This window comes from Zootoca vivipara, chromosome 2 (genome assembly GCF_965207765.1).
Source record: "Zootoca vivipara chromosome 2, rZooViv2.hap1.1, whole genome shotgun sequence".
Lineage (NCBI taxonomy): Eukaryota > Metazoa > Chordata > Lepidosauria > Squamata > Lacertidae > Zootoca > Zootoca vivipara.
The window spans coordinates 40,715,630-40,741,614 of NC_142584.1; the positions used below are offsets into that span (position 1 = coordinate 40,715,630).

At 42.3% G+C, this 25,985-nt stretch overlaps 1 protein-coding gene across 3 annotated transcripts in view; it reads left to right on the forward strand.

The window, feature by feature from the left end:
* The first annotated feature begins 1,309 nt into the window (after positions 1-1,309).
* The window catches only part of MAP2K7 (mitogen-activated protein kinase kinase 7), a 32,757-nt gene continuing 8,081 nt past the window's right edge, over positions 1,310-25,985 (forward strand). The window contains exons 1-8 of one of the 3 annotated variants that reach the window (XM_035104847.3): positions 1,310-1,473; positions 9,424-9,471; positions 9,706-9,765; positions 22,427-22,577; positions 23,490-23,556; positions 23,698-23,811; positions 24,132-24,251; positions 24,371-24,478. In XM_035104847.3, the coding sequence (XP_034960738.1) occupies positions 9,738-9,765; positions 22,427-22,577; positions 23,490-23,556; positions 23,698-23,811; positions 24,132-24,251; positions 24,371-24,478 (588 nt within the window). In that variant the 5' untranslated portion in view covers positions 1,310-1,473; positions 9,424-9,471; positions 9,706-9,737. The remainder of the gene's footprint in view (positions 1,474-9,423; positions 9,472-9,705; positions 9,766-22,426; positions 22,578-23,489; positions 23,557-23,697; positions 23,812-24,131; positions 24,252-24,370; positions 24,479-25,985) is intronic. The other 2 variants (XM_035104845.3, XM_035104846.3) reach the window with 2 other exon arrangements.

The following is a 25,985-nucleotide window of genomic DNA, read 5'->3' on the forward strand; positions in this document are numbered from 1 at the left end:
ACATGCTTTCCCATGTACTTCTTCATGCAGCGCATAGTTAAACTATGGAACAGGAGGCAGTGATGCGCAAAATGTTGGACAACTTTTGAAGAGGTTTAGACAGATGGAGGATGCTGTCAGTCAGTGGCTACTAGCCGTGATGGCTACTAGATCTGCCTCCACAGCTGGAGACAAAATGCTTCTGAATACCAGCTGTTGGAAACCACAGGGTCCTTCTTATGTTCGCACCAGACCCTTATAAGTCTGAAGTTCACATTTTAGATGGGAAACAGATCTGCAGCAACTCTAAGGAATATAAGCTCAGCCCTTTCGACTCCCAGACCTGTACTCTGTTAGTTATACGGGATGTCCCAGCAAACATTCTATCATGGGTACTCCACAATACCAAGAAATAGCACTCCTATCAGCCCATCACCCTCACCCCGCACCCTCTGAATATACATAAGGGTCTGGTGGATTCTGTTTCAGTGTATTTGACGAAGTGTGCATGCACACGAAAGCTCATACCAAAATAAAAACTTAGTTGGCACTGAGCCTAGGGCTTGCTGATCAGAAGGTCGGCGGTTCGAATCCCTGTGACGGGGTGAGCTCCCGTTGCTCGGTCCCAGCTCCTGCCAACCTAGCAGTTCGAAAGCACGTCAAAGTGCAACTAGATAAATAGGTACCGCTACAGCGGGAAGGTAAACGGCGTTTCCATGTGCTGCTCTGGTTCGCCAGAAGTGGCTTTGTCATGCTGGCCACATGACCTGGAAGCTATACGCCGGCTCCCTCGGCCAATAATGCGAGATGAGCGCGCAACCCCAGAGTCGGTCACGACTGGACCTAACGGTCAGGGGTCCCTTTACCTTTACTTTTAAGGTGCTACTGAAGGAATTTTTTTACAATAGCCTCAGGTTCTATTGACTGAGAAACCAGGCAGCATCTTCTAACACCCCTCCGACCCGACATGACTCCCAGACATGTTTTATTTTTCTGTTGGAAGCCGCCCAGAGTGGCTGGGGAAACCCAGCCAGATGGGCGGGGTATAAATAAATAAATAAATAAATAAATAAATAAACAAATAAAAATATATTTACTGGCCAAAATATCATTGACGGGGCGGCTGTGTTGACACTGAGCTCGGGCAGCGCTTTGGTGCCATTGCGCATGCGCAAGCGAGGAAAAGCCGCGAGGCAAAACAAGCACAGCGGGCAAAAGTGGAGCCGTGCCTTTGCGGTGGGAGGAGGAGGAGGAGGAGGATGATAATATGGTGGCCTGGTTGGTCCTTTCAGCGCGTGCGCACTGCGGTGTTTGTGTATTCTGGCTGCGCGGTGGCGGCAGCGTCGGCGGCTCCGGGGGAGGGGGGGAAGATGGCGGCGTCCTCGCTGGAGCAGAAACTGTCCCGCTTGGAGGCCAAGCTGAAGCAGGAGAACAGGGAGGCCCGAAGACGCATCGACCTCAACTTGGAGATCAGTCCGGCCCGGCCTCGGCCTAGTAAGGGAGGCTTTGAGGGGGGAAACGGGGGTGGCGGCGGCGGCGGCAGGGGAGGCTCCGTGGAATGGCCCCCCCGCTTGGGTGACTGATACGGGCCCGCCTGGGCAGGAGCCCCGGGGCCAGAGGGATGGGGGCGGGGGTGGGAAAAGCCGAGCTGCTACAGAGAGGGGCCGGTAAGGAAAGGTCCTCCCGGAGAAGCGAAGGGGTCGGGAAACCCGGGGCAGGGAAACAAGGGGGCTCTTGTTTACCACGGAGCCTGGGGGAGGTGGAGGCCCAAGGCCAGGACACACCGGGACAGGGAGGAAGAAGGCCGAGGGGAAAGGTAAAGAATCCAGTGGGGAAGGGTATTGAAGGAGGGCGTGGGCGTGGGGGTGCGGGAGAGTTTGAGAAGGAAGAAACATGTAGGGAACAGAGTTGGGACCTAGTGCCCGGGCTATTATCTACGTGTGGGTTTTTATAGGAGGACTCGGGGTGGAAGGAGAAGAAATTAGTATAACAGTAGGGGGCACCGACAGGAGGTCATTGGGAATCTTAGGTTAATCGATCTTCCTGGGGGTGGAGGTGGGATACCACCTGTGTTGAGTTTATGATGTGATGGCGTTAGTGGACCGTGGTTCTTTGAGATTTTCTTTTAAAATGACAGTACTGTACTCAGAGCTCAGAGTTGCTTTAGTGGGGCCAAGAGGAGTTCCCATGTACTGTATTCTGATTAGAAAAATTGATATACAAGGAGTTATGCTGTAACTGTTATAGTGGAGGAAGTAAAAGTGACTTAGGACCCCCCAATTGCCACATTATAACTTTGTTTTTAAAGTTAGGGAAGCCTGAGCAACTGCTCACACCCTGCAGTGGAGAGGGAGGAGGGGTGGGTTAGGAATACCATGAAATACTGATATGCTCAGAAATGTCCCCAATTGTATGCATCTCTAGATCAGGTTCCTGTCATTTGCTGGACTAGTATCTTTTTGTAAACAAAGAAGTTCACAAGAGCTCTTTATTTAAGTTCTAACTTAAATACAGGAAAGTTCTATATTGTGTATATAACAGTGCTTCCAAAACTCATATGGTTTCCCTACCCCATCTTGGATTAAAATTTAATGCATCTTTCACCCTATACTCAGATGCATGTCAGTGATCCTTCTTGTGTCATAGTCTAGTGCATCATGGTTACTGTCTCTTTCTGTTTAGTTATCTTTGTTGGTGTTTCTAGGAAGACCAAGCACTTGCCAGTTGTACAATGGACTATGGCAAGGACTTACCTGTAGTCTCCATATGCTGAGGGATATAGACAGGTGTAGGCATCCAATATGGTGACTTAATTCTTTCAAGACACATTTCAGCCTCTCTCATGACACATTAGATGCTCCAGTATGCAGTTTGGGAATCAGTGATGGCAAGGTGTGAATATATTCACTTAAGAAGAGAGCTGAGAAAGGAACTTACTTATTTGCCATATTTATAGGCCTCCCTTTGATAAAGGTGTCAGGGTTGTTCACAGCCAGAAAAGCTCAGTCAGTAGAGTATGGGTCAAATAGCTATAGTCAACCTACAAACTTGAGCTACTGGTTTTGAACAGACTAAAATTTTCATGATCAAGCAACAGCCCAAGTTTTTTATGCTTACTATAGATGTTTGACTAATATTTTGAGATAAAGAGCTGAAATTTAACATGGAATTAATAATTTTTGTACCACTGAAGGATTTCCCCCTGTAATTGTATTGCTATTAGATTACTTAGCACACAGGACAAAATATTAGAAAGTGTGTTGATAACATGTATAAGTTTGTCATAAGCAACATGTTGTTGTTTAGCCATTTAGTTGTGTCCGACTCTTCGTGACCCCATGGACCAGAGCACACCAGGCACTCCTGTCTTCCACTGCCTCCTGCAGTTTGGTCAGATTCATGTTGGTAGCTTCAAGAACACTGTCCAATAGAATGTATATTGCAATGATAGTGACATTGAAAAGATTAAGAATATTTTAAAATCTGATTTCTAATCATTTGGCAGTAGATTATTCTAGCTGTATAGTCTGTCTCTGAATAAGGCACTTACCTGTGTGGCCAAAGTGAAATTGCCAGGGCGAGAGTGAAATGAACAAAAAATCTAAATCATAAATATTTTCTGACAAGCCAATAGCTTAATATGTTGATCAGAGTTTATGATAGTCATTCTATAGTTGGAGCAAATAAATTATAACAACTGAGACTTAAGCATGCACAGCTCAAAGTTTTGGTGCAGACACAGGGATCTTACCTGTGCAGGTAGGTAGACTCTACCCCATTCAGTATAGTTCCTGGGATATCTCTGTCCCTACATTTGTCTCTATAATGCATGCATTTGCCTGCTGCTGGAGCAGAATCCAGAAGTAGCTATGCCACTGAGAAAGGGAGAAGATTGCCCTTTAAAGTCAGTTAGAGGAGGAAAAGTGTGAAGCTCATCTGTTCCTCACTGCTTTTAAAGTTGAATTACCCCTGGAGCATGGGAGCTACTTCAACACTGTCGTGATCTGGAGTGCCTTGATAATGTGCACAAACAAAAATCATGTGAGTGGATGAATGCTTATTTATTTATTTTGACTGTTTATGTCCCACCTTTAAATCAAAACAGTTTTCAAGGCAACTTACAAGCAGGAGGTAACAATACAAACCCCCCCCCCCCAATTCACACATACAATCTAGCAGCTGCTGGATGGGACCAGAGCTTGCTTTTCATCAGCTCTCTGGTCTCAGGGCAACTGGCAATTGAAGTTGAGTGTTCTTTCTAGAAGCAAGGGGGAGGGAGGAAGCAAATTCCGGCAGCTGCTCATTTTCTGTCTGATGAATGGGGACAGACTGGTTTCCCTTTTGCCTTACTTCCTGTGAGGCAGGGGGTGCAGTTTTCCAATGGCCCCTGCTGTCCTGGCCAGAGACAAGAGTGGGATTCTCTTCCGTTTTCTCGTCCTATGGCAGCTCCTTGTATTACATGATCTCTGCTGAGAATGAAATAGGAATGTGGTTGTTTCTTATCCTAGTGCAGTGTTTCTCAACCTTTTTTGGGCCACGGCACACTTGTTCCGTGAAAAAAATCACGAGGCACACCACCATTAAAAAAGTTAAAAAATTTAACTCTGTGCCGCCCTATATTATAATTATGACTGTAAGAAACACTTGCCAAATATTGCTTTCCGGCGGGTCAGCGTTGCGTATTGGCGGCTGCCAGGCTCGTTTGCACTGAGCTTTGGGAAAGAGGAGGAGAAATATTGCTTTCCGGCGGGTTAGTGTTGTGTATTGGCGGCCGCCAGGCACGTGACAATGCAAATCGCCCTTCTCGTCGCCGCACGTCGCGGCACACCAGCCAGCGTCTCGCGGCACACTAGTGTGCCGCGGAACAGCGGTTGAGAAACGCTGTCCTAGTGGTGTGGGAAGTAATTATATTATCCCATGTACCCACGTGGTTCTTGTATGTACATAGTACGTACTGGGGTTTTGTGAATCCAGGATATAGACATGCAGTTCCAATATTGTAATTCTAATGTTTGAATTAGTCTTTAATATCCAATAAAGAACAAAGAGCAGATTCAGTTTTGAGCCACTTTTCAAATCGGCTCACCTGGTGCAAGATGTCCGGGGGTGGGGCGATGGTAAGAGGATGTTTTAGCACCTACAACTAGTTGTGGGTTTAATGTGAGTGTAATGCTTTCTGGTTCCACTTTCCATTGTGGTTTTGTGGCTTGGATGTAGCTTCTTTTCAATCCTGAGTCTAGAAGCTGGAAGTGGAGATTACACTGTGTATGCATAGCTGCCAAGTTTTCCCTTTTCTCACGAGGAAGCCTATTTAGCATAAGGGAATTTCCCTTAAAAAAGGGATAACTTGGCAGCTATGTGTGTATGTTACCATTGGTTAGTAGGTTATGTGTGTATGATTAGTTAGGGGAGGTTTCTGATAACCCTCCCATGTATTCAGAGACTATGTGAGGTGGATTGTGGGGCTGCATGAGCTAATCCTGGCTCTATTGCAGCATCTAGCAGCCCTCTACCCCCCCCCCACTTTACTATGTGAAAGGAGGCTTGCTGTGCATACTGAAATAATAATAATAATAATAATAATAATAATAATAATAATAATAATAATTAATAATATAGTTATTTATTTGCTACCCATCTGACTGGGTTACCAACAAAATATGTAACCACAGTAAAACATCAAGCGTGTGCATAAAGGTCCTCCACATAAGTTGGGATCTTGATGCACAGATGTTGGTATATTTGTAGAGCCCCTTCTCCTGTGTGCTAATTGCAGGTGAGTGGACCTTCCTGCTGTGTAATTGGCAAGAGGCAATTCCTGCTCATGTGGTTCTGCAACCCCCTTAACTTTGAACACATGGGGAGAGTCATTGAACTAACCCCCCACCCAATTGAATAGCCATTTCTGATCTAGGCTTTCTAAATATTTATTCAGTGCACTTCTGTTTAGGTCACATCCTGTCTTTCTGAAATCTTGTATGCTTATTTTCACACATTTGTGTGAGGGAGATAGTGTTGATGAATGCCTAATAATGTACCCCATTAACCTTAAGAATGTTTACAAAATATTGTCACAAGAGTGACAGAATCATGGTCCTTCCCTAATTAAGAAGCATTTCTTCAGTAAGAATAGATACTAGCTTCTTATATGGTATAGTGGAACTAGAACCAAGGTCTGTATCCTTCCTACCTTGTCGGATGCTCCACAGTCTAATTTACCAGATTGTAGAGGTAGAGGAGGTTTTGTACTCATTAAAAAGGACAAAACAAAAAAGGACAAGGCATACACTTGGTTTCTCTAGTGGAATGAGACAAGGGTAGTGTACGTGAGATGTTAAAAGGAGAAACAAAAATTCAAATATCGTTTATGGAGAATCCAGATGCACCTCCAGGATTTTTGTTTTACACACTAGCCTCAAACTTAAGAGTAATGTAAGTCTTTCAGTATGCTTTATGTAGAATAAAAAGGTTTTATTGAAGGTGACTTATGAATTTCAACTCTTTCTGTTTTGTTCTGGGTAGTCCACAAAAGCAACAAAAAGCTATTATGTGCTTGATGTTTTTTGCCTTACTCTCAAACTTCTGATATAAAACTTCTGAATTCTACACTGCACTTTGATCCACATTTCAGGCTATCACATCTCATTTTGCACGTGGGAATCCTTTTAGAGAATGAAATTTGAGAATGACTTATGTGGCCATGTCTTCATTATTGCAGGCTTTTTGTAAGAAGATGTTTATAGTAGTTTCTTGTAGAATATGTGTGACTTCTGGTTTGTGCTGTTGGGTTATATGCCAGATGTAAATGAACCTGATGAAAATGGAGTGTTTTAAAGTTGCCTTGCTGAAATTAACTCTTTTAAAGCAGATCTGGTTAATCCATTTTAACTTAAGAATGATGATTTAGACACCTTTTAAAATTATTACCGGTAGCATGAGGCAAGTAGGATTTTGACAAGTTGCTACATTGGTATAGACTTCTCATAATTCTTGTAACAATGCTCTTGTGTAAAACACTTTTCAGTGATAATGTGATCATAGCAACCCTATAAAGTTGTATGTACCACTTTTAAGAAAGGGGCTGTAGTTTAGAGAGATTTGCTTCCCAGTGTCTCTTAGTGAACCCATGACTAAAATGAGGGGGAAAGTAAAATGATGATTGAGACATGGCTTCTTGATTTATTTTATTTAGATGTGAGGATCAGTTCTTGTTTATTCAAGATCTTGCTTGCAAAAACAGAGTGGAAATTGGGATTTCTTATACATTTACAATTAATATTCACAGTAAATGGTGGCTTGAATTGAAGTTTTGAAGAGTATAAAAGTCCCAAGAGAATATATTTGGAAGTACAACTTGGTTTTTAATGTGAATGATGCCATCATTGGTAGGCTATAAAATTGATTCCCTCAGAATAGAATCCTTTTCATTGTGACAGAAGTCCTACTAAGTAATCCTTATAGCACAGTTTTTCAGTCATTTTGGGTCCACGGCTCCCTTGACCAACTACATTCTTTCCGCAGCACCCGTGTGGGGCTCAGGAGCCCAGTTATGTCACACCTTGCCTGCCAAGCTGGCAGCCTCTCACCCCTCCCTTGTGGAGTGTTCCCCCAGCCTCCTCTCTTTTCCCCTCTCCTTGGGAGTCCTCTGGGCACCTGCAGCTGCTGCCCCTGGTCTCTGAGCTGCCCTCCCCCCGCCACCCCAAAGAGAGGTGCCTCCTCTCACTGCCTCACAGGGGCCTGGGAAGCACCCCCTGGTCAGCTCCACACACACCATTCACCTGGGAGCTTGTAGCCAGGGCTGCCGCAACAAACTCTGCAAGCCTTTGGGAAGCAGAGATGTGAGAAGGCATCAGATGAAGGGAGGGAAGGAAAGAGGGACAGAGGCCAGTATTGCCCATGGCACCCCTGAACATCATTCAGGGCACCCCAGGGTGCCATGGCACACTGATTGAAAACCACTGCCTTATGGCTCAGTCTGCAAGAAGCAACACCAGAGAGCTTTTCATTGTATGTATTTGATTTGATATTATGAGCAGGTGTACTTTGTTTGCTGTTCTTATTGCTTATAGTATTACAGTAATGTATATCAGTTAGCCAGTTAATTAACCTCCATGTGTTCATAAAGCAAAGCAAGGAGTTCATATCCTATTTCAGATCTTGCTTCCTTTCAGGGCATGTAGTGGTGGTCCAACAGAATGAAAGAATAAATAAGGTGATGGTTCAGAGAGTGGCGGTTTTCCTTTGATAAGCTAGAGTAGGGGTGGGGAACCTAAGGCCCTACAGAGGTTGTTGGAATACAGTTCCCATCATCCCTGACAATTGGCAATGCTGTCTGGGTCTCATGGGAGTTGGAAGTCTATTACCTTCTGGATGACCCCAGGTCCTTCATCCCTGAGGTAGAGGCTGTTAGCAGAAGATACTGTTTTTATCAGTCGTTTTTTAATCTCATTAGTTTTCAAAAGCAGGAGCAATCATTTCTGCTTCTGCTTCTTGGGGATCAACTTAAAACTTTGTGATGAATTTTTTTGCCTTTTTTGTTAGAGAATGGGCATATTTTATAACAAAAAGAAATTACTTACGTGCATCAGTTGGGGTGGAAGTCTTTTAGAAAGCAATTTTCAAAGGGAAATGAAGAGAAGTTATTAGCATCTGAGCACTTGGGTAAAAACTAGAACATTTTGATACCTTAAAGTAGAAAATATTTCATGAGTTACAGGGGCATAAGGGTTTGAATAAGGGTGAGAGGTCTGTTTAACATAGATAGAAATCGAAGAGCATAAATTATGTTATTGTCTTTAGATTATCCTAGTCACCTCTTATGGTTTAAAATGCTGTTACTAAACTTGATTTTGAGAGTATAGCAACATCATGGCCTTTAAATCAAGTCTTTATACTGTGATCAGACCTGGAAACATCACAGATAAAAGGTTTCCTAAGCATCTAGGAATATGAAATATTTGAGCGGCATTGGTGCCTAAAAGAAGTGGAGTTTGGTGCACATCAGCCAGGTGCAATCTTGGAACATAGACATTTGATGCTGGCTTTGAAAAATTAGAGCTTTGCCCCTGAGTACTTTAAGTACATTTCATGTATATCTATGATTGTGAAGCACTGGGGTAGTTTGTTGATGAAGCCATGGGTTTCGCTTTCTGGAAGGAATGAAGGCTATTGACCAGAACACTGCTGTGCAAGGGAATTGTTGATTAACAGAGCAAGAACCATAGCTGTTTTTCATGTTAGAAGCACTAGGGATGTGAAACCTGTGGAATTGATTCCTTACTGTTTGACGCATCACATTTTCACCTTGTCTGTCCCCTTTGTTGGTTTCTTGCCACCTCCACTCTTTATCCTGAAATTGATTTGAATATGAGTTATTTTCATTTTGATGATTTGATTGTTTCTGTTGTGATTTATCGTGTTTTTTTCTTCCTTTTCCCAATCCAGTTATTGTGATCACTCTAAGCCCTGCTCCCGCTCCATCCCAACGTGCAGGTACCAGAACTTTTTATCATCGCAGCTTGGATTTCTTGCATCATTTATTTAATGCTTCCTTCAACTGCATAGAATTGCCACTTGTCTGCTTCTCTTCCAAGTGTGTGTCTGACCCTGCTTCCTTCCTCCACTTTGGTATTTTCCTTTACTATTGATCTAGCCTTACTTGCCAAGACTGACTAGGCAAAGCGGTATGTAAGGCCATGCATGAACACATGTTTTGATTGTCCACAGCTGCAGTAGTTGCTTAGCACCTTCCTTTCCTGATGATGTCAAAGCACTTTCTGAAGACAGGTAACCGTTAAATTTTCACGCTGATATTTTCCACCTTCTATCTGCCACCTTCCACTTTAATGTGCCAGAGCCCTCAAGTGGCAAATGGCAGAAATTCATATTGCCATACATTTCCTTAGATTTTCCTGAGTGGAAAGGCAATGTAGAAATGTAAACCTGCATACAGCAAAATTAAGTAGGCTCTGCTTTTTGTGATGTTCAATTGCCTCTGAGGTAGAACCCAGTAGCAAACTGTCAGTGTTGTTGCACACTAGTTTGCTTTAGGGCAGGAAGTCAAGACTGTCTTTTTAGTCAAGGGCAGCTCCTGTAGGGATTTTAAGATGGGAACAGAGTAGCCTTCCTTAGAGTTGAGCAGGGCTCAGATTTCTATGAAGGTCCTAGTAGTGTCTGCTTCATCCCACAATGGTGCCAGACTATGTTTCTGATATAATCTCAGGAGGGCATATATTTATATGTATTTGTTACCTTTGTATGACTGTTTCCCCCCCCCAATTTCTTTTGATTACTATTAACAGATTTTCCATGCAGATTCCTGTCTAGGTATCATTTGGTCCCAAATATGCTAAGCTTCATAGATGGACCTAAATGAACTACCTATTTCAGACAATTCTCTTGACCAGTGTTACTCACTGGGGCTTTTATTGCACATGTTTTGGAGATATGTGCAGTAAATATATAATTGCTACCTAAATAAGCTGTAATTGGATAATATAAGGTCAGATGAGAGAGAGCTTTGTTGTTTAAGAACATCCATCAAACAGTTAATAAAATTCAGTGAAGCACAGATCTAATGCTATACCCTACATCAGGCATCCCCAAACTTCGGCCCTCCAGATGTTTTGGACTACAATTCCCATCTTCACCGACCACTGGTCCTGTTAGCTAGGGATCATGGGAGTTGTAGGCCAAAACAATGGGAGGGCCGCAGTTTGGGGATGCCTGCCCTGCATGATATGGGGTGGGAGTCTACAGCAGAAATAAAGCTAGTTCATCATTTTTTAGTTAGTTGCTGCTGTTGCATGGTGCTGGAATCTTCCCTGCCTCATACAGAGAGCTGTCCTTGATCTTCTGGATGTTAAAATTATTCTCTGGAAGTTAAAAGGATGCTGTACTGTTAATATTGCTGTAGCAATGTCTCTTATTAAAATTAATGAATTAATTAGGTTCTGGGCATATTGGTGCTTATAGAATCATAGGATCAAAAATTGTAGAGTTGGAAAGGACCTGAGGGTCATCTCGTCCAACCCCTTGCAATGCAGGAGTCTCAACTAAAGCATCCATGGCAGATTGGACAAGTCCATGGTAGTACATGAAGAGGGTTGCACTGTAAATGTTTAAAGTCACAGTCTTGGCATAGCCTATCATGGCAAGTGTTTTCTTTGGTTTATGCAAATGGGCTTCTTCACCTTCTGCCCTGAGCTACTTTAGCTGTGCATTGTGAAATAGCTACTGCATTGTTTTTCTACCCTAGAGGCAGCAGTCTTTGAGTATAGAAAATACAGAGACTAGTCTGCCATTTTATCTAGTGGATGCTTGCCTTACAGTGCTTTGAAGCCTTTCAGGATGGGAATTTGTTTCATTAGATTACCTTCCAATGCTTTCCAGTCTTGCCTACCACTAGCTCTTACCTGTGCTTTTGTGCTATGCCACTTGTTCTTTGCAGCTGCCATCCAGCAGAATTTCTTACCCTTCCATTTTCAAATAGTTTTATTCTAACACTTTCTTCTGAAAGCAGCAAATTGACAGTTTGTATGATTATTAGGTTTACGGTAAGCATGTGTTACTCTTGACTTGCCAGTTCATGGCAGCCATCTGAAGTGCACATGGTACAGGCAACTCATTGTTGACCAAGGTTAACTATGCAACCAGAGCAGCTTGCAAGCAAGGTGGGTTAGTTTTACTTCAGTCTGCACACCTGATTGGGTACTGCCACAAAATCCCATCTCAGCTCCAACTTTTTGGCTTCATTTTTTTCAATTATTTATTGGAAAACTTAATTTTAGTTAATTTCTCTTACATTTGAGTGAATGGGAAGATTCCAGCTTTAACTTTGAATTGTTTTTTTCTATTGTGGCTGTATAGAAAGTTTAAAATATGACCACTGTGTCTTTTATTGCCTAGAAGTCTAATGGCAAAGAACAATCCCACAAACATTATTTTGTAAGCTGTCTATTGAATTGGCAGACGGAGAAACTTAGGTGGCACTTGCAAATATACAGGATTGGCAACTACCTGTATAAAATACATTAGCTGTGTCTCAAAAAAGCATGTTGCTACCTGAAATTCTATATGCAAGAGACCACTGGGACTTTAAAAGTAGACATGCCTAGGATTTTTCTGTAAATGATGCACTTCCATGTCTTCTTTCTGGGTAAATGTAGTCAAAGAGGAACATGGCAGCTTGCTGCTTGAATTCCAAAGGAATTCCTGGATCATATTGCTGGATAGTGAGTGAGACATTTTGCAATTTAAATGGGGCAGTGCTACTTTTCCTCTCTGGTACACTTCTCCAATGATTGATGGACTGTTTGTTTTAAAATGGATATTCAGAATCTTTATTCTTTTCATTAAGGTAGAAATGAAAAGGCATATAAGCTATATGCATTTTGGGATGCAGGCAACAATATAGGCTTGAGTTATTTCATTAAGTACTGCTGGATAACCACTTTCTAAGCCAGGGTTGGGGGATCTTGTGGGATTCTAATGAGCCCCAACCAGCAAGGCCAATGGTGAGGAATGATGGGTGTTGTAGTCCAGGAACATCTGGAGAGCCACAGGTTCAGCATCCTGTTCTGTGGGACAGCATGCTGCATTTAATAATAATAAGTTTATTATTTATACCCCACCCATCTGGCTGAGTTTCCCCAGTCATTTAATTTGGAATAGGTAGTAGAATGCTTGGTGTTAAAAATGACCAGGTTTTGGAGGATGGGGAGATTAGGAAGATAGAATGCAGCTGCTAGAATTAAAATAAAACCATTTTTGTGCTTCATTATGGAAGGAAAGATTCCAGAGCGTAAAGACACAGGCCCGCATTTCTCAGCTTGCAGTTTCTGCAACCTGAAACTGCTCTTATCCCTCTACAGTTGATTGTGTGTCATGCTCTAGTTAGCTTTTTCATTCAAATGCTGTCTTGCCCATTGCCTGCTTAGCTTGTCTTCTCAATCACAAGAGGCCTGAGTTATGAAAGGCCTATAGATAGTTGTCTTGGGGCGGGGGGGGGAGCCACAGAAGCACTTGTAGTCCAGCAGCAGAACGGCAGGTTGGAGGTAGACATTATTAAAATGGCCCTTCTAGTATATTGTTTTTAAAGTCTCATTGTGTGAAAAGAACCTTTGCCTCCCATTGTTAAGGAGGTCCTACCTACTGTCCCCATCACAACCATTGGAGAATAAACAATTTCAAATATCCCCAAATGAACTCTAGATTGCATTTTTTTTAAAGAAAATTAAGCACAGAATTCAAGATTGCTTGCTTATATTGAGACCAGCTTGGCCTTATATAGCAAAAATCACCCCATTGCAGAAATGTAACAGACCAATGATGCATCACTGTATTTGTGACTCTGGAATGCTACCATATGCTACCATGTGGAGGCTGTTTCAGTCACTAGAAGTAAAAAAAAACCTTGAGATAACATGCTTTCTTCCTTTTGTCACTTCTGTTGCCAGGCCTATTTTTCTTTGTAAAAGTTTTTTTAAAAAATACACATTCAAATAGAAAGCTAAAAGGAAGTGTTAAGTCTAGTCTTCATTTCCTGTGTGAGAGGTTGGCGTTCCTTGAACCTCACTCATAATCATATCTGTAATTTGCGTGGCACAGGATTAATTCAATATATGCCAGGAAGAAACAGGATCAAGTGATTGAATTTTATCCATTTACTTAGAACCATTGAAATTAGTCACCCTACGTTGGTCAAGTCCATTAATTTCAGTGATATAACTAACCCTTTGTCTCTAAAGTACCTTCCATAAAAAGAAAGCCTATCTCCATGGCCCATGAAGAATGTATGTTCAGAAGAATGCCAGTTTGTCTGGATAGCTGAAATACATTTGTATGTGCCTTCATTTCAGTCCTCTCTTGAGAGAAAGTGATCTTAGAAGTGACTACATGGTTTGTGAGCCTTGAACTTCCAGAGTGGTGATAATATTTGGTGTAACTTCAGATTTTGAACAAGTGCTGACTGACAAAGCATAATTAAATACAACCAAATATTTCTGGAAATATGGAGAATTCACAGTTATATTTCTAATACTTCTGAAGGTCAGATATATTTTTCCCACCTAACCCAGCAGGATTGTGGCTTTAGAAATCTGACTTCCATTAGTTTCAATTTTTCATGGAAATCTCTTTGCTAAAAATCTAGGCCTTTTTATTTATTATTGCACAGATAGACATATTTCATTGAGAATATATCAGTAATACTGACTTTGTAACTCATTCTCTAGATGCATCAGGGACTTAATTTCCTAGTTTATGACAATTTAATTTTAACCCTTTATCACATGTGTGGTTATTTCATGCATACTTAATCAAAATATTAAATCCACCACTTCCTGGTTTAAAGTAACTAGTGGCTCACAAGCAGAGACAATATGGAGCTATTTGAATTGGCTTTAGGAGAATGCCTTAAAGCTGCAATGTGGGAAGTTTAAGCAAAAGAAAACATTATTATGCCATGAAACTGAGCAGTCAGGTATATAAGCTCTATCAGCAGTCTCAGTTTAGAGGTGATTTGCAAGAATAATAATTTCCATGACTTAAAATAATAAGTTGGGAATTTGCCCTTAACACAAGAGATCTTTTTTCAAATACTGTACATCTGGTGCAAGTTTCTATCACATTTAATTTGAGCCTGGTTTCAACTCTGGTTAAACTGCTGGTTTAAAGAAAAGCCTTGTATGGGCATGCCAGCAGCTGGAACTAGATTGTCCTTTTAGCTTAGCTATCACCATTACAATAATTTAAGCTGATTTATGAAGCTTGCAAAATGTGTAAGTCTGCTCTGCCTGCACTTCTGCCTCCCTGTTCCTAGCCATTGTCGTTCAGAGTAGAGTTCATGTTGAATTCAGTCAGTGCTGGTCTGAAATGGCCATGTAGGGTTATGCCCCATAGCTGGCAGACCACATCATCTGAAGTATCTGGTGAATACTCCAATGTCAGCAGCCTAACTAGTGTTTCTCTTTTCCTCTGCTTCCATTCTGTGCGCAGTACCTGCTTATGCCCATCAACTAAACCTTCCTGCTTTGCTCTGCTTCTGTTTTGGCTTTCTTCCATGTCCTGTTCTTCCCACTACAACTGTTTTCTTCCCCTTTAATGTAACATTTCCCAGTATTGTACTGGATTGACCATTTCTGCAGCATGATTTTCTCCTTTGCTGTGGTTCTGCTTTTGGCAGACAGAGGCTGACAGGTTTGCATGATCAAGCTGTAGTGTAGCATGCAGGCTTCTTCGATTGAGAGCTTGAGCGGGGAGCGTGTTATAAGAATGGATTTCTCCTTTACAGACTCTTACTATATTTGGATGCAAGGGGGAGGTGTGCAGTAGGGTGTGATGGGGAGGATAGCAGCTAGATTTGCCATGCAGCATTTTCACAAGCATTAACGTTACTGGATTTCTGAATTGGTATATTGATATCTAGGATTAAAAGAGTTTACCCTTTATCCTGTTTGATGCAGCTTGATTGATAATCCTCTACTTTCTTCGTGGGCTTGCCCATCTTCTTCCAGGCAGAATTCTCTGCTGCTCTCCAGAGGGCCCCCATCCAATGGGACCATGCTAGTCTGGACAGTTCAGTTGAAACTTTGGTTCATATGCTCACCTTTCAAACTGCACGTGCTTAACACAATAAGATTAAGCCCTTTTCTGTTTGCAGAAGCATCCTGTCCTTGTGTTGGAGGGTACCTTAGCTCCATTAAAGATGGTGAAACCAGAGAGAAGCTGGTGTCCTTTCATGATACCTGCCTCTCTTTCTTACTTAAACAAACGTGATTCTGTTACTGGTTCTGAAAACTCTTCCTTATGTTACAAAGAAGGGTATAAGAAGAAGTTCAAGACTTCAGTAATGTGGAACCTGCAAATCTCAGAGATAAACAAATCCCAAGTTACAGTCGAATTGGAGGGAAAAGTGGAAGCTGCCACTTCTGTCTTATAGCATATGGACAAACCCTGAGATTAATATATGGCACTCCTCTTGCACCAGTCAGGAGAGGCATATCACATAGTTCGGACCCACTACAGTTGCATTGTGCTAGATATGGCACACATAATTCAGATGGGAGCCACCCAGGTGCAAAAACTATTATCTGCCTAGATAATTGTGTGCGTGTCAAGGCAGCTGAAATGCAGTTTTTTGTTTTTGCAAACAATATTCCCAATATTCCCAAATATTCACTGCCAAACTGGGTTAGTCCCATGAGACTGACTGTATAAGATACATTATGTTCCTAAGGAGGCAGGAGAAAACAGCAGTGAATTCTGTAGAGCGGGGTACCCAACATGTTGCCCTCCACATGTTGCTGGACTTGAATTCCCATCTTATCTGACCATTAGCCAAGCCAGCTGGGCTGATGGGAGTTTTGAGTCCAACAGCATTTGGAGAGCACTCTGTTTGCTACCCCTGCTGTAGAGGCTTCTGGAACACATTTTTAAATGGCAAAACTGCTACTTCTTTGCCAATAAACTTTGCAGTGTTTGTCTATCACAATACTCTTATTAAGGTCTTATTCTCACTTTATAGGTTTCACTCCCTCCAGGGTTAAATTATACTGCTTCATTGGTCACTGGCTTGCTTTTGTTAATAGAGATTCCTAAGCAACTTTAATCTACTGCTTGCAGTTTGCCATAGGCACAATCCTATCTGTGCTTGACAAATAAAAGAGTTCCGAATAGTAGGAAGCCCCAAACCACTGCTATAACAGCATGCAATAGAGAGCCATTGGAGAGGTAAGACTGAATGTTTTATAAGAGTTCATATATATATATATATATATATATATATATATATATATATATATATCCCAAGTGAAGCCAGAAGAAAATGTTTGAGGTTGTAGCTCAGTTCATTTATAACATCTGCTTAGCGTGGGACTTGGTGGTATGAATAGTATACAGAAATGATGATTTTCTGTCCAGAAAAATCTATGAAAATTATCATTTGCTTACAACTGCAGTCATTTTTGCTGTAGACATAATCCTGCCTCACCCTTTTGGTATTTTGGCCCCTGGATCCCTTGCTCTTTTAGAACTCTAAGGTACTCATTAAAAAAAAGTTGTAGTAAAAGAAACAGATACAAAATGTAATTCTAAATCAAAAATTTGTCCCTGGTTCTTTAACTTATAAACATAATATTGCCCAAAACTATCTATCTATAGAAAAGGTGTACATATTTAGATGGCAGTCATAAGTGTTCGATGGATTTGAACTGTGGAGGCTTAAAATACTATAGTGATATGCACCTATGTCCAACCCAGAGTCCGTTTATTTGAGTAGGTCTGTTCTGAGCATGACTAATGTTGAATATCAGCACATGTTCCAAGAAAACTTTGAAATGACATGGATCCTACTAGATGGGTTTTTAATGAGCTTAAGACCAATCTCTGTTCATTTTTGTAGTGTTGATTTTCAAAATGGATGGGCTGTCCTCTCAATGCAGAATTCTGTTAACTTCACAAATTGCTGTAGTACTTTGCTTTTGTAGTCACTTGCAAAGTGACTTTCTTTAACCTTTCTTTAACCTATGAACTCTGGTGTGGGAAGAAAAGCCAAATTATAAAAAGAATGAAAAAGCAAGTTAAAGGAATAAATGTATGGCTCATAATGAGTTTTTTATTCTTTACATTGTTTCTGAGCAAACTGTTCCGTAGCTCTCCCAAGGGATCACAAAGATACGTTGTGGTGCTGAAAAAGATTTTTTGAATTGTTATGTGTGGCTCCTTTAAATCTAAAACCTATGCCATTGAAAACTTAATGAAAAATTGTTGCCAAACCTGAGCTTTAATACAATATAGCTGTTCCATGAGCAAGACTGCAGTGTTTCTGAAAACTATGGGAGACCAGGAAGGAATATCACATTAAATAATGGTTTCTTAATGTAATTCTATAGTGTTTGAGACTTCATCAGAGTTGAATCTCCCATTTTTGCAGCAATAACATTTCCACCTCTTTTAAATAGTTTTTATCCCCTAAAATGAGCAAATAGGTTAATGCTTTTCATAACTGTCAGGCGGAGACAACCTGGAGAGCAGAAGTTTTTATGATGACACTTATATTTCTACCATTGATCTGCCAGACTATTTGTGAAAACTAGGCCTCAGCTAGTGAGATGCTTCTAAGATTAGTGACTTAGCTAGTCAGGACCCCCACCTATATACCCCAGTCCTTTGATGAAAATTGAAGCACCTTTAGATTCTTCTGCTCCTTTGCCCACAGAACCCATCCTACCAACACATCCTCCAAACTTCTCATTAGAAATTTGTTTTCACTATTGCAACAGAAAACCTTAATAAAACCCATACAATTTCCTCTATGTTGTATTTATAGCATACATTGTAATTAAAGCTTTAATCTTTGCCTTTCTGGTAATTGAATGAGTTTAGAGAAATTCAAGGTAGCACTGAGGAGATTGCTCTATCTGTGCAAGGAGTTCTGCTTGTTTGATGGAACAACCTCTACACTCCCCCTGTGTCATTCTGGGGAGACTCTAGATAGAACATCCCCCCCCCCGCCCCCTGCCACTGTGTAGGCATTGGGGAAAACTATGTTGTGCGGTGGAAGCATTTGCATGGACTTCTGCTAGTGAGACCATTTAGCTGAATCTGGTTCCTTGTCAACTTGGACTGCAGAAGTTTTCATCCATTTCCTGTATTTTCTTTCTTTGCTTTCAGGTTATACTAGAAGAAGCTCCTTTTCAGGGAATTTAAAAATCCTGCACTGGCCATTTTAGAATTCTTTTGTCTTTAGCAATAAAAATGATCATGCCTTTAAATATATTTTTTTTCCAGAAATTGTCAGCTCTCCTTAATTAATTTTCTAGCTGAGGAAGCTTCCTTTTTGGAGTTGAATTCTGATGACCTGTAGGTTTTCTCCTATCCTCTGCCCCAAAGCATTATGTACAAGCATTTTGTGCTCACTTGCAAGAGAAGCAAGCATCACCTTTAGTAGTTTTCATGAACTGGTACGGTACTAATTGAGATGAACCACAATTTTAAAACCCCTTACTCTTCAGTTGGGGGTCTGTCTCACATCCTCCAAGATGTTGTCATCGTATAAATCTTTGTAGTGTGGACCACACTGCACATTACAATGAAAGATATCAAGAATAAGCTGATCTGAGTGTTAAGACATCCCTTATTACAATCTCACTTAATGACCTCTTTTGGCTAGCCTCAGTATCATAGCTGCCAAGTTTTCCCTTTTCTCGCGAGGAAGCCTATTCAGCATAAGGGAAAATCCCTTTAAAAAAGGGATAACTTGGCAGCTATGCTCAGTATCCCTTTCTCAACCTGTTATACTGATCTACCTTACATACCGGTAACAGTTGTAAGGATTATGGATGCAATATAAAGGGAGCTCTTTTAGCAGAAGATGTACATTTTGTTATCTTAATAGAGCTTCATTGTTCATATTTTAAAAAGTTTTCCTATTTTATGCAATCTCAGTCCTGGGGCCAGGAGAGTCCATGGGGACTTCTTATTTGCTTTCTTCAAACAGCAGCTCCTCTCTTTCCCCATGAAATACAAGACATTGTTTTTGAAGCTGAGAAGAATTTCAAAGGCAGTTTGTGACTTTTGTAAGAATTAGTTGTTCAAAGAAAAGCAGTCAACACATTTTACTGCCTTGCTATGAACTATTATACCTCTTTAGATCCCAGGAGAGAATTCTAGCTAGCATGTTGCATTGCAATTTGATCTGTTATTCATGGCTGACACAGCTGCTCTCAAAGTGGAAGTTGGGGGCTGCCCAAGCATTGAGAGTGGGTTCACTGGTTAAGTATTTTGTATAGAACTTGGCACAATTTCTTCCGAACCATAATTCCTGCCTGAAGTCATCACTTCTGCCCAGGGATCAGGAAACTGGTACTTGAGAATCCACTTTAGTAGTGGCAAACAATCACAACTAACTGACAGTAGCAGCACTTCTCTCCCTGCCTCTCCCACCTTAATATTTGCAACCTTGGGGGGGGGATAGAAGTGTTTCAGAAATTAAAATTAAAAAATACCTCTACCTCTCCTTCAAATCAGAACCAGTGAAGGCGGTGAAGGTCCTGTGTGAGTGCCTGGAGGCGGTTGGAGGATAGATGGCGGCTAACAGATTGCGGTTGAATCCTGACAAGACAGAAGTACTGTTTGTGGGGGACAGGAGGCGGGCAGGTGTGGAGGACTCCCTGGTCCTGAATGGGGTAACTGTGCCCCTGAAGGACCAGGTGCGCAGCCTGGGAGTCATTTTAGACTCACAGCTGTCCATGGAGGCGCAGGTCAATTCTGTGTCCAGGGCAGCTGTCTATCCGCTCCATCTGGTACGCAAGCTGAGACCCTACCTGCCTGCAGACTGTATCGCCAGAGTGGTGCATGCTCTAGTTATCTCCCGCTTGTACTAGTGCAATGTGCTCTACGTGGGGCTACCTTTGAAGGTGACCTGGAAACTACAACTAATCCAGAATGTGGCAGCTAGACTGGTGACTGGGAGCGGCCGCCGAGACCACATAACACCGGTCCTGAAAGTTCTACATTGGCTCCCAGTACGTTTCCGAGCACAATTCAAAGTGTTGGTGCTGACCTTTAAAGCCCTAAATGGCCTTGGTCCAGTATACCTGAAGGAGCGTCTCCACCCCCATCGTTCTGCACTGAGGTCCAGTGCCGAGGGCCTTCTGGCGATTCCCTCGTTGCGAGAAGCCAAGTTGCAGGGAACCAGGCAGAGGGCCTTCTCGGTAGTGGTGCCCACCCTGTTGAACACCCTCCCATCAGATGTCAAAGAGAAAAACAGCTACCAGATTTTTAGAAGACCTCTGAAGGCAGCCCTGTTTAGAGAGGCTTTTAATCTTTAATCGATTATTTTATTCTTCTGTTGGAAGCCGCCCAGAGTGGCTGGGGAAACCCAGCCAGATGGGCGGGGTATAAATAATAAATTATTATTATTATTATTATAAATAATGTTACTGAGTTCCATTGAGCAACCTTGTCATTCTTAGTGGCAAGATTGCAATATGGAAACCAGTATTTCTACTTTAGCCAAGGGCTATTGTTGAGGTTGATGAAGGAAATTGTGTGTGGCTGAGTTTTTTTATTTTTCAAATGAGCAAGCAAATCCACTGGGGCTGGGGTGGGGAACTTGTGTCCTGCCAGACGTTGTTGAACTGCCATCTCCCGCCAGCATGGCCATTGATCAGGGATGATGCAGGTTGGATTGCAGCTTCTGGAGGGGCACAGCTTCCCCACCTCCGCACTAGGAGTTATTCACTGGTTGATTTAAGGGACACTCCTGTTCCCAGTTTTAGAAATAAGCCGTGGCACCAAGAATATGAGTTGCAGCTTTGTATTCTGCTTGATCTCATGATGCACTGCTTAGCCTCTGAACTAAGTGGAGGTGAGTTGGGTTGTCTGTGTAGAATTGTTGTACTCTGGCTGTGTGCCTTGCTGTGTCCTCCTATTTTGGGATTAAAACCTGTGTAGACAGGAAACCAGGTAAAATAAGAAAGGTTATGGGAAGAATTGCAGTATCAAATAATTTTACACATTGTGCTGGAAAGATTAGATCTAACCATTCAGCTACTAACAGATGTTGCTAAAACCTGTACAGCATGACTTCTGCTTGCCTGTGCTATTCCCAGGATACTGCGGTTTCTTGATCTAGGTGCCCTGAAGGGTCCCCTCTTTTAGATTTGTTCAAAAATGGATGGTTGCCCTTAGAATGCTCTCTTCAGGCTTAGCAGAGACCTCTGTCTAAATATGATGGGGCTAAGACCAAGCAGGAAGAAAGTTCTTGGTGCTATCTCACATCACACTCACTGCAAAGGCCCTTGGGGCCAGGAAACTAGGCAAAATGAGCAGCTTTATCTTTAGTTCCAGAAGCAGGTTCTTTCTAAAAATGGATTTAATTTTAAACCACACATACTCTCCCTCCTGGTCCTAGGCCCAGATTAAGCCTGCAAACAACTTACCAGTATAATATCCACACAGTCATTGATCTGCCTACCAGGCAGGTCACTGGTGCCTACCAATGTAACAGGAATATGCCAGTTTATGGCTTATTCCCAGTCGACAGATGCCTACTGTTTTAATATATGCATAGGCACCAACAATCCAGTTTAACTTGCTGCATGGATCCTCATATGAGTGAAGCCTGGCCACCCTCTCAGGAAAACAGGGGAAGACCAGGTAGAGCTATCCCCAGGATGGTACAGTTAATAGCTGTGGCTTCCACACAGATTTGAGAAGATGGGATTTTAGAACATCTTGGGAGTACAGTAGGGCTAAGCTGACACTTCAGAAGTCAAGGTAACAACTGACTTTTTATTGGAACCACAGGCTGGTTTTCTAGTACCCCTGCCTTCAAGACAAAAAACATTGTGGGCTTGGGCTGCAAAGGAATCTAGCTTGAACCAGGAGCCCATGCATTGTATCCTCCCTGCCTGACTTTTCCTTTCCTCTCCTCTCCTCTCAGCATTGCAGCTTCCCTTAGCCAACGATGGAAGCAGCCGTTCCACCTCTTTGGACAGCTCGCCCCAGCATCATCACACTCATCCGTCACGCCCCCGAAACTTTCTGGGCCTGCCTCCTCAGCCCCCCTTCCACATGAACAAGAGCATGGAGAGGTAAACAGAACTAGAGCAAATGAGGCAGGTTCTGGTGTGCTGTGCTCATCTTCTCTGCTGTATTGAGACAGGAGGGACCAACTTGTTTTGAGAAAGGGAAGCAGTTTGGAGCAACGATTTTATGTTGTTTAATATCTGATAAATTGGTAACCCTAGCATATGTGGCAGCGTGCTTACCATTTGATCAGACAGGTCTGTGCACAATACATGAAGAGTTTGCTGTCCATGTGCCTGTACAGCCGTGGATAATAGCATGTTGGGGAACTGAATGTTCTCTAGGCACTTCTAATATTGTTGTTTATTGCTATTGCCACAGTCTTAACAGCGGCTTCACACTGTTCTTTTGATGTAAGAGGCAGAGCTTTTGAAAAAGGCTCATGTCTCAAACCATCTTTGTTAGGTAGATATGGAACTTTCATAACCCTTAGTTGCCTTGAGTTACAATTTTGTTTGTTTGTAATATGTAATATCAGTAGCAGCCCATGCAAAGTTTAAACTCTCCTGTTTGTGAAATAATGTGCTAAGTTTGTCTGCTAAATGAGTGGTTTATAGCATGCACACAAAAATATACAGTAATGGCCCTGGGAATTAGTAGAAGACATACTGCTTTTTTGGGTTTCACCAGGTAATAAAAACTCATGATTTAACCTGCACTGTTCTGATCTGCAGATTGAGGTGTCTTGTTATGTAAGTGACTTGTGAGTTGCTGGCTTTGAATTCAAATTAGAATTTCTCTCATGATGGAGATCTAGTTTATAGGGTTGTCTAGATGCCCTTGTTGAGAAGAGAAATGCGTGGTTCTCCACAGAGATGGAGCCTGTTTCTGCAGAGAGAAAGGTCTGAGATGTTCATATGCCATGGCTAAATGGAAGCAAACACAATATTTTTCCTTTTTTCTCGTTCCCTTTCTAGTATAGAGATTGATCAGAAACTGCAGGAAATTATGAAGCAAACGGGTTACTTGACCATCGGAGGGCAGGTGAGCTGACTTGAGAGGTGCAGCAGTTCAAAATATATTGAAGCCTGATGTATATTAAGAATTAACCAAAAGCAACCCCCCATCCTTTTCAATATAAAATGGATTGATGAGTAGCTTCTCTATGTGCTCAACTTCTCACAGAGATACCAAGCAGAAATCAATGACCTGGAAAATCTGGGTGAGATTGGAAGTGGGACGTGTGGACAGGTGTGGAAAATGCGTTTCAAGAAGACTGGACACATCATAGCTGTGAAGGTGAGGTAGATCTACTGGGTGTTGAGTGGAAGATATCTTAAGATGAAAGGAAATGGCAGAGTGGGACTTTTAGAGGGTTCATTGCTGGTGAAACTTCTAGGTGCCACAGAATATTTGGTACCTGTGTCAGCAGTTGAGAGAGCAGTTGGGCAGGATTAAGTGGGCCTTAACTTTCTTTGATGGAAAGTAGTGATGCTCTCTGAATTAATCATAAAGCAATTAAGGGCCATGAGGCTCTTTGTGGGTCAAAGCATTATCACCCGCAACTTTTTTGGCTCCTTCTACTTCTGCTCCTAATTCCATTTCTCTTCTCTGTTCAGCAAATGCGTCGTTCTGGTAACAAAGAGGAGAACAAGAGGATTCTGATGGACCTGGATGTGGTGTTGAAGAGTCATGACTGTCCTTACATTGTTCAGTGCTTTGGAACTTTCATCACAAATGTAAATGAAGGCGATGCTATTGTTTTCTCAAGTCCATCTGTATTTTTCAATGTATTTAGAGCAGCCACATCATAATAACCTTAACTTTTACTTTTTTTTTATTTCCCCCCGTCCCTTAGACTGATGTTTTTATAGCCATGGAGCTAATGGGCACATGTGCAGAGAAGCTGAAAAAACGAATCCAAGGGCCTATCCCTGAGAGGATCTTGGGAAAGATGACTGTGGCGGTGAGGGTTTTTGTTTGTTTTTTGTTTTGCTTTTTACATTTAGATCCCACATTTCCTCCATGTAGACATTGGCCCAGTTCACATGTCATGCTAAACATGGAATGAATAGCATGCTGGTATACGCTACAGTGAGGGGGAAAGTATTTGATCTCCTGCTAAATTTGCCCTTTTGACGAATAAATGACCAGTCCATAATTTTAATGGTAGGTTTATTGTAGCCGTGAGAGACAGAATAACAACAGGAAAATCCCCATAAACCCAGAAGACAAAAGTCAGAGATTGATGTGCGTTATAATGAGTGAAATAAATATTTGATCCCCTATCAACCAGCCAGATGTCAGGCTACCTGGTTTCTTCACTGTATGTAACGAGCTGAGATTAGAAGCACCTGCTGTAAGGGAGAGGTCTTACCAGTAACCCCACTCGTTACAATATCTGTACAAAACACCTGTTGACAGAAGCAATCGATCCAGCAGATTCCAAACTAGCCACCATGACCAAGACCAAAGAGCTGTCCAAGGATGTCAGGGACAAGATTGTAGACCAGCACAAGGCTACAAGGCTATTGCCAAGCAGCTTGGTGAGAATGTGACAACAGTTGGTGAAATACTTCGCAAATGGAAGACACACAAAATAACTGTCAACCTCCCTCGGTCTGGGGCTCCATGCAAGATCTCATCTCGTGGAGTTGCAGTGATCATGAGAACAATGATGAAGCAGCCCAGAACTATATGGGGGGAACTTGTTAATGATCTCAGGGCAGCTGGGACCATAGTCAGTAGTCACCATGAAAACAGTTGGTAACACACTATGCTGTGAAGGACTGAGATCTTGCAGAGCCCACAAGATCCCCTTGCTCAAGACAGCACATGTACAGGCCCGTCTGCAGTTTGCCAATGCACACCTGAATGACCCAGAGGAGAACTGGGTGAAAGTGTTGTGGTTAGATGAGACCAAAATCTGGCTCTTTGGCATCAACTCAACTCGCCATGTTTGGAGAAGAAGGAGTGTTGCCTATGACCCCAAGAACACCATCCCCACCGTCAAACATGGAGGGGGACATATTATGCTTTGGGGTGTTTTTCTGCTAAGGGGACAGGACACCTTCACCGCATCGAAGGGACAATGGACAGGACCATGTATCGTCAAATCTTGGGTGAGCACCTCCTTCCCTCAGCCATGGCATTGAAAATGGGTCGAAGATGGGTATTCCAGCATGACAGTGACCCAAAACACATGGCCAAGGCAACAAAGGAGTGGTTCAAGAAGAAGCACATTAAGGTCCTGGAGTGGCCTAGCCAGTCTCCAGACCATAATCCCATCAAAAATCTGTGGAGGGAGCTGAAGGTTCGAGTAGCTACACATCAGCCTCGAAATCTTACTGACTTGGAGAGGATCTGCAAAGAGGAGTGGGACAAAATACTTCCTGAGATGTGTGCAAACCTGGTGGCCACCTACAAGAAACGTCTGACCTCTGTCATTGCCAACAAGGGTTTTGCCTCCAAGT